Below are 13,921 nucleotides of genomic sequence, written 5' to 3'. Positions count from 1 at the left end.
ATGTGGTGCTGGGGGATTGAACCGTGGTCCCTGTGCTTTGCTAAGCTTGTTCTAAGTAGGTGCTTTAGACCACTGAGCCATCTCACCAGCCCGATCTTGCCTGTCTTCAAGAGTGTTACCTATCTTATCTGCCAGCAATACCTGTGTGATTTTTATTAAAGATGTTGACCATGACATTGACATACCTATGTGAGAAATGGGCAAGACAAAATTTATGTTACTAACATTTTTCTGATGTTTCATTTAAGTGACGTGTGTAATTATGCAGAAGAACGGAGCTGGATTACACACGGCGAGTTCCTGCTTCTGGGACAGCAATACGGATGGTGTGTATAATTCCCATCTGCCAGGTCTTGTCATGTTGCCTATTTCTTCAAAGTGTTCAAGTGCGTTCTCAGACTACGCTTAGACATATATTAAAAGCAGCACTGTGAAATAGGTGTTTTGATGTCTCATGTCTTCACATGTGTCTTTATGAGTGTTACCTAACATTTTTATGAAGACTTGCCAGCCTTCATTTGTATCTCATAAAGTGGTTTCCGGAGTACTGACGTTGGTGGGAGTATCGGAACCACTGTCCCCTTGTTTTCCTCACGTTCGGTGCCAATCTTCTTCTCTCCCAGGGAGCTGCACCGTGCGATGGGAGAACAAGACTATGTACTGCATCGTCAGCACCTTCGGGCTGTCCATCTGACCTCTGGAGCAAGCCTGTGACCTCGTCTTCTCAGCATTTCTGTCCCATCTTCTAACCACCAACCATGAATTCAGTGACACCTTCTTCCTCTATTATGTTTTGTGGCACTCTCAAAATGTAAAGGAATAAACCAAATGACTGCTGTGCGTGAGCCACACAATCTTAGTCTCTGTGGGTAGCTCTGGAGCCTGTATAGCTCTGGCCACCTGTCTTAACTCTGTGTTTCTTTTCCAAGGTGCTAAAAACTGAATTCTGCAAGTGGGAAACGCTATTCTTTGAAATGATTAATTTTCCATACTTTATACTTTTGTTAGAATAAATTATTCAAATTTAAAGTTTGTGTGTTTCTTTGTCTATACAGTATTGTACAAGTGAATTCTTTGTAATGGTTTCAGAATCTATAAAACCAGAGGAGGACTGGGGATGCAGCTCAGTGCTCAGTGCCTGCCTGGCAAGCAAGAGGCTGTGAGTTTGATTCCCAGTACCAAACAAAACCAAAGGAAAAGGAAAAAGCAGCATTCAGCTTTCTACCATTTGTGCTGCCTTAAGAGCGAATGCACACAGGGCTGACAAGACAGTTCAGTGGACAAAGCCCCCACTTTGGCAAGCGCAGGGACCAGGGTTCAATCCCCGGTTCTGTGCCCCCAAGGCACACTAAACCAACAACAGAGTCCCAGTGTGATGGCATATGGAGACTGCCAATAGGAGGATCTCCACAAGTCCAATCCGCATAGTGAGACCCTGTACCAAATAACAAAAATGGAAAAAAAATTTTTTTAAAGAGCATATGCACATAAACACGGGCCACTTTCTAGGATCAGCAGTGCTGGGGGGCGGGGGGAGAAACCAGGCTCTTGCCAGGTCATGCTACAGGGTCACCTACTGCTTCCTCAGTCCCAGTGGAGCATGGTCCGCAGGTAACGTTGCGATTGCTGAAGATCACAGAGCTGGGAAGATCGGTGGTCAGTTGTCACAGGCGGATTAAAGTGTGGAGTGGCGAAGCACAGGCTCTGTGTGCAACTCAGATAAGGACACAGCAGCAGTTTCACTCCACTGGCCACTGGCAGCAGGGACCAAGCAGCAAGGCAGACACAGGAAAGTCCGATCTTAGGATTGTTTTTAGGGATGTCATGCATACATATGTACATACATACATACGTACATACAAATGCCTCGGTGGGATGACAGAACTGAGGATTTTTTTATTTCACCCAGGATCCTGCCAGCACTGCTGCATTCTGATGAGATTTCCCTGCTGAGCATGACAGACACCCCTCATTCTTAAGCCCCTACCTGGTCAGGAAGTTGAAGAGTGGGACATTTGCGAGCTCACACATGCTTGGTCCAAAGCTGTGACGACGTTAGCTCCAAGTCTCTTTTCTTCCCTTCCTCTTCTGTCACTCTCAGTACTGAGGATTGAACCTCAAAGCTATATCTCCACCTATTTAAAAAATTTATTTTGAAGTTGTCCAGGCTGGGCTTTAACTTGTGATCCTCCTGCCTCAGCCTCCCAGAGTGCTGAGATTATAGGCATGCACCACCATGCCAGGCTAAAAATCCATGTTCTCTGTTTTTCAGTAGCAGTCACAAATAGTTTTAGTACTTTATGGCTTACAAAAAGCTTTCACAGCCACTTTTTATCCACAACAATCAGGCAGTTTTTATTTTATTTTATTTTTTGGTCTTTTCTATTTTTGCTATTAACAAGCAAAATAATTAAAAACAAGACCACAACAACCTTAAAGTTGAAACAGCAGTAGGTCAAATTGCTGCTGGAGTTCAGATGTAGCTGGGGTACATGCTCTCTCACTGTGAGGCAGGAAACAGGCACATGACTGTGCACTCAGGTGTATATGTGACCAAGAACAATCAGAAATGGAAGCCACCAGAGAAGAGACAGCATCAAGAACTTTTCATCACGCAATCCCAAAGCGCTCTGCTCTTTTCCTTTTCTTTGCTTCTGTATCCTCTGTGGTTCCAGTTTCGGCTGAATTTGTGGCAATCCCAAGTCGCTCCTTCCTCTTTTTCAGCTTCTCATCATCTTCAGACTTTCTAGAGATTGAAGAGACATTCAAACCAAGTCTTTGTGCTCTTTCCTTTAGCTGATCCAGGTTAACCACAGGCTTGGTAGCAGATGACAGACCTTTTGTTGGAACTGAGGAAATGCCAAACCTGGCTGCCCTAGCAGCCTTCTTGCTTTCCAAACTCGCAGGTACACTGAATCTTTCAGCCCTCTTTTGCATTCTCTGTCTGTGGCATCTCAGATGTAATTTTTACCACCTTTTTCTCTGATGCCATGTCAACAGTTTTTTCAGGAGGTTCCTCCTTTTTGACAGGCAGTTCTCCAGGCTTTGGTTCTTCCTGTTTCATCTCCCAGTAAAGTTCTTCATTCGCCTCCTCTGCAGCATGCTCTTCAGGATATGCCTGGAGCCTGCTGAGGAGATCTTGTTTTATTCCTTTGGTCTCTAAACCACGTGCAAGACATTCTTGCTTTAGTTCAGCAAGCTTCAGTTTATGAAGCGCCACCGTCTCTGTCGCCATCTTGTTATCCCGCCATTACGCAGGCCCCCCACCCATGTCCCCACGCAGTTCTTTAAAACTCAGAAAACATGGGCCAGGGAGATAGCTCAGTAGAATAAGCACTTGCCTGGTAAGCGCAGGGTCCTGAATTCAATCCTCAGTACCAAAAAAACCAAAAAACAAAACAAACTTAGAAAACATGTCTGGAGGTTACCTGATTGATTTAAAGTCACATATCTAATTAAGTGGGGAGGTGAGCCCCAAAGTCTAGTCTTCCATCAGCCTCTGGAGCTCACCTGTGGGCTGCATCAGCCATAGGAAGAAGAATTCAGCTCAAATAACCCCTTGCTCTTACTACGGCACTTATATCTCAAAGATAAGATTAGCTTCATGCACAAAGAACCAATAACGTAAGTACTGAATGTTGAATATTAATATTTACTGGTCAGAATGAAACCACTCCCAAATCACAAGTTTGTCAGAAATAAACTTTATTGACTTTTGTCTGATTGCTTACAATCACTCCAACAGGGTGGCATTTGTGCTCCACTGACAGTTCCAAAATCTGGCACACAGTTCTCTTTACTTCTGAGCTTTAAGTGTGTTTTCTACAAATAGTCTTTTTGTAAAAAGGCAGTTTTTAATAGAAGAAAATTCTTTTTCACAGTATGTCATTACACTTGCTAATAGATCAAAATATCAGGATAAATTGCTCAGCCAAGTTGTCACAGACTAGCAACTTCCTTTGGCCTCGGGAAAAGACCCCTCCCCCTAGTCTAACTTCTAAGGCATCTGGTTTCTAAAACCTTCAAAGTACACAAACACACCTAGTGTCTTAAATCTAGTCTTTACTAAATGTTCACAGAGAGGTCCCTTTTAATAATCCCTTTCATGGATGCCCACGTCTCTCCTTGAAAGTATTCAGGAAATGTTACTGGCCATATTCTATCATACTGTGCCTTCAATAAATAGTTCATAAAACAGTAAGGCTGGTGACATTTGTCTCGTAACCTACCTAGTGGGATGGACTTACTTATTGCAGTTATATACAGTGACCACTTTACAAGACTTAAATATATTGTATATATCTCCTTCTGTACCCTTTCAAATGGGGCTTGAGAGAAAACCCCATTACCTCCTGCTATAATGATTTAATAATAAATCATGCAGACCTATTATCCACGTGGATAATGAAGCTCTCCCTAGGGAAACTATGGAGTTGCTCTAGTCATTGTCCAGGTTCCCCTAGACCGGGTCAATATAAAAGAATCCCAAAGACGATGCTATTCACGCCATTGCTACCACGAAAGAACTCAAGTCAGGCCTTTGAATTAATAATTTAAATTTGCAAAACAATAATACCTTCAAACAAAACAATTTTCCTGTTACTATCAGAAGTTTCTGACAGTGTTTGTAACCTACGCCTATGGCATATATTCTACATGCTGAACACTTTGTAAGCAATCTTTTAGAGTATATAATTACACGATGCATCATAGGTGAGAAACTGGAAACAAATGGTTTAATAATAATTATCTTTACATGCCTTTTTTGTAAATTTGTCTTGCTTCAACAAAAATAGTCTCAGCTTTTATATCACTGATGTTTTTAAAAATCAAAGCATGAGGATACTAGTCTTAAATTTATAATTACACTACAAAATGTTTTAAAAAGTTCTGTGATCTGGCTAAAAAGCCTCAAATATCTTTTTTTTTTTTTTTTTTTTTTTTTTGGCAGAACCGGGGATTGAACTCAGGCCCTTGCGCTTGCCAGGGAAGCACTTATTCCACTGAGCCATCTCCCTGGTCCCAGCCTCAAATATCTTTACATTTATAGATAAAACAACAGCATTTCAAATAAGTGACAGCTCTTTTATAATGATTAAAGCAGCTCAACTATACCACATAATAGAATATGTCAACCAGCACAGGTCAGTTTTCCTCAGTATACATAAAAGTATTTACAAGGGAAGTGGTCTTATTAGAAATTATAAAAATTTGGTGATAGAAACATTTTTTCAATCTGAGTACACAGAATCAAAAAGTCATCACAGCGTTGCAAATGTAAAAATCATGTAAACTCAAATTCCCTTGCAATTACACAGTTCTCAAACATTCATATTTACAAGGTTTTTAAAACAAATATAAATGGAGTCAATATTAAAGTATATCGTGAAGACATGGTCTCTTCCAGGCATTCCCAGGTCTGGGTTCCGCCTGCAGTGGGCTAACCTGCAGCTCAAGAGCGGAAATCTGAGCTGGTGCATAGATGGAAGGAACGTAGTCGGTCCCCGAAGAGCTCCAGGTCCTGGGCCTCTGTGCTCACCAGGACAGCAGCAGGCAGCATGACCACAGCGACGCTGTGCTGACAGAGACACCACTGCGCACAGCCAGGGAGGAGTGCAGGAAACTGCCGAGTATGACGACATGGAGCTGCGCTCTGCACCCTCCTCTGATGCCAGACTTTTACCAGCAAAGAGGCTTCTCTCTGCTGCACTGCCACACATCTCCCTGCGGGACTCACCAAGGACAGGAAAGGACTTCCAAACAAGTGACCTCTACACACAGCCACTTCAAGTGTTTTACACTGAAGTTTCTAAATATGAAAACTGAGTTTTCATATTTAGTTTCTAAATGTGAAAACTGGAAACCTTTCTAAATATGAAAACTGGAAACCTTTTTGACAATAAAGAATCTATAATACTAATCATTCTTGTAGTTTTTATTTTTATTTTTTAAAAAGCTCTATGGAGGGGCCGGGGAGATGGCTCAGTAGAATAAGTGCTTGCCTGGCAAGCGCAAAGGTCTGAGTTCAAATCCCTGGTTCCGCAAAAAAAAAAAAAAAAAAAAAAAAAAGCTCTAGGGGTTGTGTGTTCAACAGAGTTGGAGAAATTAGCATTTACTGGAATGGGAATCCACCTGTACCCACCCGCTAATGCCCTCCTCAGCCACAGGAAACGCGCTCCTGTTCACATACAGTACACAGCTGCCCAGAGCCTTGGGGAGTACCACATGTAAGCCCTTGCCCACAGAGCTGGTAACTTGCGCATTAGCTCAGCCTTGCCCTGTGCAGCTTCGCCATCCCTCCTCGGGTCACTGCAGTACTGTCACTTCTGCTTCACAGGTGGTGCTGGGTGGCAGCCTGGGCTCTTGCCATTCCCGACTCACTTTACCTGGTTTGCCAAACAGTCACTGTTCTCACTCCTGGTGCCAGGCCATCCTGGGCCCTGACCCCTTGCAGGCAATGACTGCCCACTGAAAGCAGCAACAGAAATGGGATTCTCTTTGAATGGAAAGCACTGAACGCAAAATACAAAACAGTACCACAGGGAAGGGAGGGAAGACAGGAAGAAAAAGGGCAACACTCCCACGAGGACCACTGCAGTTCAGGAGCTGGGAATTAGTGGATTGTTTTAAAAAAGAAAAGAAAATACATAACTTTACTAAATTGTTTCCTTGGCCCCTGCAAACATACTCTCTCATCTGAAATCTCTGTAAAAGGATTTGGCTTTTTAACTTTTTATCAACTTCTCTTCCCAGACAGACAGAGCCATCTTGACAACAAATGGCCCAACATTTAAGTTTGTCTTCAGGTTTGGTTTTTCTTTTAAAAATATGTAAACAAATAAGGAGCAGAAAACTTTTGCCTATGAGAAAAGTCTGAACACGAGCAGGTAGCGAGGAAGGCCAGCGCACAGTCCCAAAGGAAGGGGCCTGGTTCCCGTCCCGCCCAGAGCCCGGAGCTCAGTCGCTGTCCGACTCCTCCTTGTACTTGGCCCGGATGGCCTGGCCGTTCTGCAGCGGCATTTCTTCATAGTCACTCCTGTGGGAAGAGAGAACTTTGACACCACGACACTCTTTAGCACACCATGCTAGAGAAACCCACTTTGAAGCTTCCTGCTCAGGGTTCTGTCGCCATCTGATCTTGCCCACTCCTCTCACGCAATGCTGAGGGCCCATCCAACTGGAGAACTGCTCTTTCTGCAGTCACCAAAGGATGCCACTAAAGCAAAGCCCAAACCACGTGAAAACAGGTCACGGAATGAGATGACACTCCAAGTGATATCTAATACCTTGAAGGCACTCATTCAGCACCCACGTAAAACCTGGTGTCCCATGAAGTGGCTCTGCATGAACTGGCACCCCACGAGCAGCTCCATAGGACCCTGACTCACCCATAGATCACATCGTCATCCGAGTCATTAAGCATGGAAAATGCCGGGTTGTCTTTCAACTGGGACTCTGAAAATCAACAACAGCCTTTTCATCTCAAGCAAGTTATGTTATTAGCCCAGCAAAAAATCTGCAAGAGCTGGCCGCCAACCCCAGCTCCTACAGGCACAGCTGTCAACCCGGGAGCCTCTTTCCTTAGCTCTGGGGCAGTCACTGTGCAGCCTGACAAAGTGGCCTGACAGCACTGGTGATCACTGGCACCCACCCATGGGAACTGCCCCACGGACAGTCTCCCCTAGGTCACACAAGCAGCAGGGGTGAGGACAGGCCCCAGGACACAAGGCCTGCTCCCAACCTGTCCCAGCCTGCAGCAGCCTCTGCTAGGTTTCTCTAGCTATGAGAGTGCTTATTCCTTTGACGTGAGGCTACCGTGAAGCCCACGCACCAGGTGACTGCATACTGCTCCTGGCCCAGCCATCCCCAGTCTTCATCCCAGGGCAAGGGCTGTCTTGCTTTGTTTTGGGGGGCTGCTTTCTAGATTGTGGCTCTCCTTTGAGTGGCCAGGACCCTAGTGTTCCACAGACTTTATTTCAGGTGGCTGATAGGCGTGTGTGTGTCAGGAGCCACTAACAAAATTAGCTTTTTCATCCAGTGCTACAACACACAACATGGCTCAATGTGTGCTGCGTTCTAGCCCAAACTCCAGGCTCCAGTAGCTTAAGTGCCTTGTCTCTCTCTGCTCAAACAGAAAACACCATAAATCATGGTGCCCAGCATACACGGAAAGCCCATCAGTGACTCCTGAACCATTGCAGACTTCTGTTTCATCCACCTGGCCAGTAACCCAGACCCGAGGTGGCTTACCATACAGAGCATTCTTCGATGGAGAATATACAAAGGCCAAAGTGTACAGGTAGAAGTTCAACAAGCCATAGAACGATAAGAATTCTGCTGGTGGTGCTGTCAAGGGAGTGAACAGCAGACTTGGCTCAGCTGGTGTCCCTGTTCTCAGTTTCATCCTCCTCCTAACCATCAGTAGGTTTTTTGGTGCTAACCACAAATAACAGGGGCTATAACTTAGTGGTCACGACTCCCTAGAGCAAGCCCATAGCCAGCGGCCTCAACAACTCTGCAAGGTCACAGGAGCTAACAGGTGCACTGTGACCTCTTCTGCCAGTGGGACCTGGATTGAGAGTACCCAGTGGGAGTCTTCTCACTGCAGGGTGCAGGATCTGGTGGGACCTAGTCACCTATACATAAAGGCTAGGAAGTGAACCTGGGTTTCTTGACCCAGCCTTGAAACAAACTCTCAGAGCAATTGTTCATTACCTACTGTGGGCCGCAACCTTTTGAGCATCTGATGCAGCTTAGTGTGAAATCAAGTGACAAAAATTGAAGCAGCATGTATTAATTCTAAGGATATGAGTGGTCCCAGGGCAAGAGGTGGCACTTACAGAACTGGCTTCTTCAGTGTTCCCATCCAGGGGGGTCAAAGAAGAGACACACACAGCACTCACCCAAACGAGGGCCAGGAGCCCAAGAGGAACAGCCTCTGACTGCCTTGGGAAGGGAAACCCCGCTACTCAGAGCCCCTTCCTGTACACACAGCCTCACCCTGCTAAGCTGTCAAGACCCCACAAAACTGACACTGTCAGGATCACCTGGACAATGAAGCACATGCTGACACACAGTTCAGCCCTTGGACCATCCCAGCTGACCCAGTTCAGACCTGTGACATCCAGACACACAGGCCTGCATACCGGAGGGAAAGCAGTGCAGACCAAGCAGGCTCCAGAGCCCTGCGCCTGGGTTTGGACCCAGGCCTGGCCTCATGGGGGCCATCTCAGGTACTGGCCTCACCCTGCATGCCTCACTTCCTGCCTGGGGGGCAGGGCTTGCTGACCCCAACCAGAGTGAGAAACACCCGCTTGCACAGACAGGGCACACATGTCCCCAGGCTTCCTGAGGACAGGCCACAAGACTGAAGCATCTCCTCCCAAGGCTGCAGATCTACACACTAATCACTACACATATTCCTTGGTCTCCAATTAAAAGGATATAATTCTGGTAATGAGTTGACAGCTCTGCTACAAAGTTGTCCTGTAATACTTGTGCTCCAAACCTTAAATAAAGGATGACGATGCTAAAAAAAAAAAGATGGGTGGAGACAATATTTTAAAATAGAGAAAGAAGTGGCTGTTGCTTTGTACAACTTATATATTTACCCCATTGATATTTACAGTCATGGAAACCACACGTACACACGTACATGCATACATACACACACCTCACAACTCCCTGCCTCTGTTCTTTTGGTCTCAGGTCCAGGAGGACCTAAACTTTGCCAGCTTTGGTACAGGGTAGACTGGCCAGAGGTGGAGTGCTGCATAGTTGCAAACCAGGGACCTGAACAGTGCCCACCATTTTCTCCTTCCCACCTCCCTCCACCTTGGTTCCTGTCTTCAACATCAACTCCTGCAACAGATCAACTCCCTTAAGGGAGACACTTCTCCTCAACCATGTCCTCCTTGTTGGTGCAGTGACCCACACATCTGTGGCCCAGGCCTCTGAAGATCCCTGTAAAAGGGATGCCCAAGGCCACCACTGGCCCTTCCTAGAAGAACTCTACGTCCTCCCACCAGAATTCCAGCCTCCTACCTGCCAACCTCCCTCCCTCCACCTCCAAGCCCTTCAGTGGTTTCCCACCATGGAAACAAACTCCAACTACTCCAGTGATCTACAGAGCCCACTCAGACCTCCCAGGAACCACCCTCACCAACTGCCCCAGTTTGGGCCTCCATTGATAGTGCTGAGCCTCTACCTGCTGCAGCCATCTCTGGCTGCCCCCTATCTTCTCGGGCCCTCTTTCTCCTCAGAACCCCTCGGGCCTCCATTGTCACTACATCTGCCTATCTTACTCTCACTGGGTCTTATGCTACTTATCTCCTTGGCTGTCACATATACTCCTTTGTGGACTATAACTGCCACACCAGGGAGGCACCTGTCTGCTGGCACAGGCACTTGACCAGTGCTCACAGGACAAAAGCATGAACCCCCTCGACATGCATCTAAAGACCACAAGGGCAGATCCACTCCTAGGGAGTCATGTGGGGGTCATAAAGTGAGAGCACCTGTGTGTAGACCAGGAGCCTGAAGGTTGATAGTGTGATACGTGTTGATTTGTGTGGGAAATTATGTCTGCAGTAGAGTGTGTGGTACACGTAGACGTAAGCAGGTGTATGTGGGAATGTGTATGAGGGTATATGAAGGTGAAAGAAAGTGTGTGTGCTAGCGCGTGTGAGGACATCTGTTAGTATGTGTGAAGCGGAGTGCACATAGGTGAGGGCGCGTGAGTGAGGGTGTGAGAGTATTACTGTTTGTTGCCAAGGACTGCGTGTACTCTTAGGTGGGGCTTTAGGTGACTGGAGTAGGGGGCATGATAGCTGACTTGTCGGGATGCAGAATCTGGTAAGAAGAAGTAGGTTGCTGGAAGCACAATGGAAGGGCCATCGCCACACTTCATCCGCTCTGACTCCCTGCCACCATGAAGCTTCTCCTCTGCCTTTTGCCTCTGTTATGCTGTTTCTCCTTTGTTGTTCATGGACTGAAAGCTGAGCTGAAATAAACCTCTGCTCTGTAACGATAAGAGCATTGTGTCTCAGCCACACAAAAGTGATTAAGATGGGATTCTGATACCAGAGATGTGCTGTACCGTTACACAACCATGTGGTTCAGAAGCCTCTGGAAATGGCTCATAGAAGCATGGAAAGGTCTGGAGATGTCCACTACAGAGGCCCTAGAATGCTGTGAGCTGAGCTTGACGGGAGATTCCAGTCAGATCTCAGAAGACTAGAATTTAATAGAAATGGAGAAAGACCAGGCTTAGGAGGTTTCAGTTGGGAACACAGATCCCACCGGCAGATGGACTCCAGACCATCTGTCATATCCTCTGACAGGAAATTCGTGTACATTTTCCCTCATGTCCTGATACTTTGAAAAAGACTGAAGATAACAGACTAATCTGGTGGGAGAAATTTCAAGGCAGCCCAATATTCAGACTGTGACATGGCTATTTTGGGGGGCTTTTAACCAACAATTCATTGAGAATCAAGAGCTAATGGCACAGCTGAGTGATTTTAATGCTGTGAAGTCAGGGCCTATAAAGTTGGAGCAGAGCAGCACATGGATGCTAAAATGATTAGTACTAAAAAGAAGGCCAAGTTACTTTACATCAGAACAAAGAAAAATGGCTTGTGGACAAGTGAAGAATCGACAAAACCCCACCTTCTCAGGCTCAAGAGTATAGCTACAAAGCTTTCACTTGAGAAGACAGAGCACTGTGCCCCAGGACAGCAGCCAAAGCAATTAGTTCCTCAGAATTTGGTTCAAAGTGCTCAGCATCCAGGCACTTGGGGTTGCTACAGCCAAGGCTCAAGGGGGTCTGGCTATTGTTCAAGCTGGTGCCAATACCTTGGCATCATCTATGTGGCGCTGGCTTTACAGACATGCAGAATGCAAGAGTTACAGAGTCAAGGATGCTTCTGCCCAATTTTTAGAAGACAGCCTAGAAGGTCAGGTGGCTTGCCTGAAAGGGCAGGGTGTGAACTGTGACAGTGAGGCCAAAGATGCAATGGAGACCCTGGGAAACTGGAGAAGCCAGGAATGCAGAACATCTGAGGAAATCCACAAGGAATGAGCACAAAGTCAGGAAGAGAGAAGTCAGGACAGGCGCAACCATCGAGAATACTACAGGGGCAGGGCTGTCCACGCCATATGGACAGCCATATCATCTCACCACAACTTGCCCAGAGGCACCGGACATGAAGCTACAGGATTTAACGTTGCCCTGCTGGGTTTTAGTTTTGCATTGGTCCCACTGCTTTTTATCCCCTGATTCTGCCATTTGAAATATGAATGTCTGCCCTATGCCATTTCATGTTGTGTTTTAACTTTTGAAAAAATTTTACATGGGCTCTGAGCTAAAGTTCACTTTTTGTTTCTGAGAAGACTTTGTACTTGGGCTTTTCAGCAAGGCTGAAAACTGAAGACTCTGGCAACTCTTACACATGGACTAATTATATGTTGGATGGTGACTAGATTTGAGAGCATTAGAACTAGCTTGCTGTTACAAAGTGGGTCTGGTTGGGAGACGCTGGTCCCTGCAAGTCTGACCTGGGAGGGCAGAGCTCTCGCCCCAGCCCCGCTCTCTGCTTGCAGCTTCCCTCCTCCTCCAGAACCTTCCACCATTCCTCGCCTGCCTTGGACTCAGCCAACTATGGATGGACTCCTCTAAAAACAGTGAGAAAGGATTTGGACAATATTTAAAACTTACATCTTCATGTGACTTTAGTTGCTGAATGAAACTGAAGTACACCTAGAAGGCAGAACTGGATCCCTGTGTCTAGGGGTAGAGGGCCGACCTGGATAGGAGTCCTCACCCTCAGAGAGGCTGGGAGCTCCAGAGCCACCTGGAGAACTGAGCAAGGGCCAGGCTCCCAGAGGCCCTGGGAGGCTCCCATCAGGGAAAGCCCCACATCCAATAACTGCCATCCAAAGCACCAGAAAGTAATGCAGAGAACTAGGTTGTTACTCTTCTGCATTTTTAGTTCAGGAGCCAGGCAAACTCAACAGCCAAGTAACTATTAGGACTTTATTGATAGGAACAAACTCCTCTGCCGGGGGCACCACAGGCAAGCACTGCAGTAGCTCCTCCCTGGGCCCAATGGCATGTTGCTCCCCAACACCTGCAACACTAACTCATGCTTCAATCCCTATCCTCTGTTCCCAAACTACTAGCAGGATCCCAAAGGCCCAGAGCCACCTCCCCACTGGTCTTCATACATGGGATCAAAACCACTTCAATGTAAATGCACAAACAGAAAAGATACTCATGACAATGGAATGAAAATTCAAAGTTATTTTGTAACATAAAGTCTTACCTAATAACAAGCACTACAAAGGTCAATGCTGTCAAAAATTTTAACCTGAGATCTAAAAAAGAAACATGCTCAGCAAATTTTACGTGCATCAAGGACCCCCACCCCACCCCACCCACCCACAGTCCTCTGCCTTTGCGCTTCAGCCTGCTGAACTGCTGAAAGGCAGCTGCTCAGGACCCAGGCAGCTTCAGGAGAGCTCCTGCAACCTCATTCTGGAAGGACATGGGGCATGGACCCTGTGATCAGGGGACGCACTCTACCAAGGACTAGGGAGTAGGCTTGACAGGAACAGGATCTGGGCTGCTTTCACAGCTCCAAAGCACCCAGAGCCACTGGCTTCCACCCCAAAGGCCTCTCACCAAATGGCCAATCATCCACTGGGACCTAGTGCAGCTCCCAGGGGCTCAATGTCCCTCAGAGGCAGCCTTACTGGGTGACTACTGCTGCAAGTGGCCCCGGAAGTGATGCTCACCCACGTAAGGCATGTTGCGGAGCTCGGAGCACGCACGCACTATCAAGAACAAGAGGTACAGGATGTACACAGCTGCCACCACCATGAAGAAAATCTTCATTCCCTGGGGGGAAAAATGGTACTT

General features: G+C 46.6%; 2 protein-coding genes and 1 pseudogene across 3 annotated transcripts in view; 1 reads left to right on the top strand and 2 right to left on the bottom strand.

Annotated features, from left to right (window-relative positions):
* The window catches only part of Dynlt1 (dynein light chain Tctex-type 1), a 9,477-nt gene extending 8,595 nt beyond the window's left edge, over positions 1 to 882 (top strand). Inside the window, exons 4-5 of the mRNA XM_004628510.2 lie at positions 249 to 326; positions 624 to 882. Of these exons, the coding sequence (XP_004628567.1) occupies positions 249 to 326; positions 624 to 694 (149 nt within the window). The 3' untranslated portion in view covers positions 695 to 882. The remainder of the gene's footprint in view (positions 1 to 248; positions 327 to 623) is intronic.
* Positions 883 to 2,585: 1,703 nt separating this feature from the next.
* LOC101571817 lies at positions 2,586 to 3,255 on the bottom strand (annotated as a pseudogene).
* Positions 3,256 to 5,995: 2,740 nt separating this feature from the next.
* The window catches only part of Tmem181 (transmembrane protein 181), a 50,162-nt gene continuing 42,236 nt past the window's right edge, over positions 5,996 to 13,921 (bottom strand). For both annotated transcript variants that reach the window (XM_023712251.1, XM_023712250.1), the window contains exons 12-17: positions 13,798 to 13,900; positions 13,326 to 13,377; positions 9,447 to 9,529; positions 8,251 to 8,340; positions 7,389 to 7,455; positions 5,996 to 7,036 (exon numbers count right to left, since the gene is read on the bottom strand). In XM_023712251.1, coding sequence (XP_023568019.1) covers positions 6,958 to 7,036; positions 7,389 to 7,455; positions 8,251 to 8,340; positions 9,447 to 9,529; positions 13,326 to 13,377; positions 13,798 to 13,900 — 474 coding nt within the window. In that variant the 3' untranslated portion in view covers positions 5,996 to 6,957. The remainder of the gene's footprint in view (positions 7,037 to 7,388; positions 7,456 to 8,250; positions 8,341 to 9,446; positions 9,530 to 13,325; positions 13,378 to 13,797; positions 13,901 to 13,921) is intronic.

The sequence above is a fragment of the Octodon degus genome, unplaced genomic scaffold (genome assembly GCF_000260255.1).
Source record: "Octodon degus isolate 3935 unplaced genomic scaffold, OctDeg1.0 scaffold00024, whole genome shotgun sequence".
Lineage (NCBI taxonomy): Eukaryota > Metazoa > Chordata > Mammalia > Rodentia > Octodontidae > Octodon > Octodon degus.
This window is presented reverse-complemented; position numbering and strand designations above follow the sequence as displayed.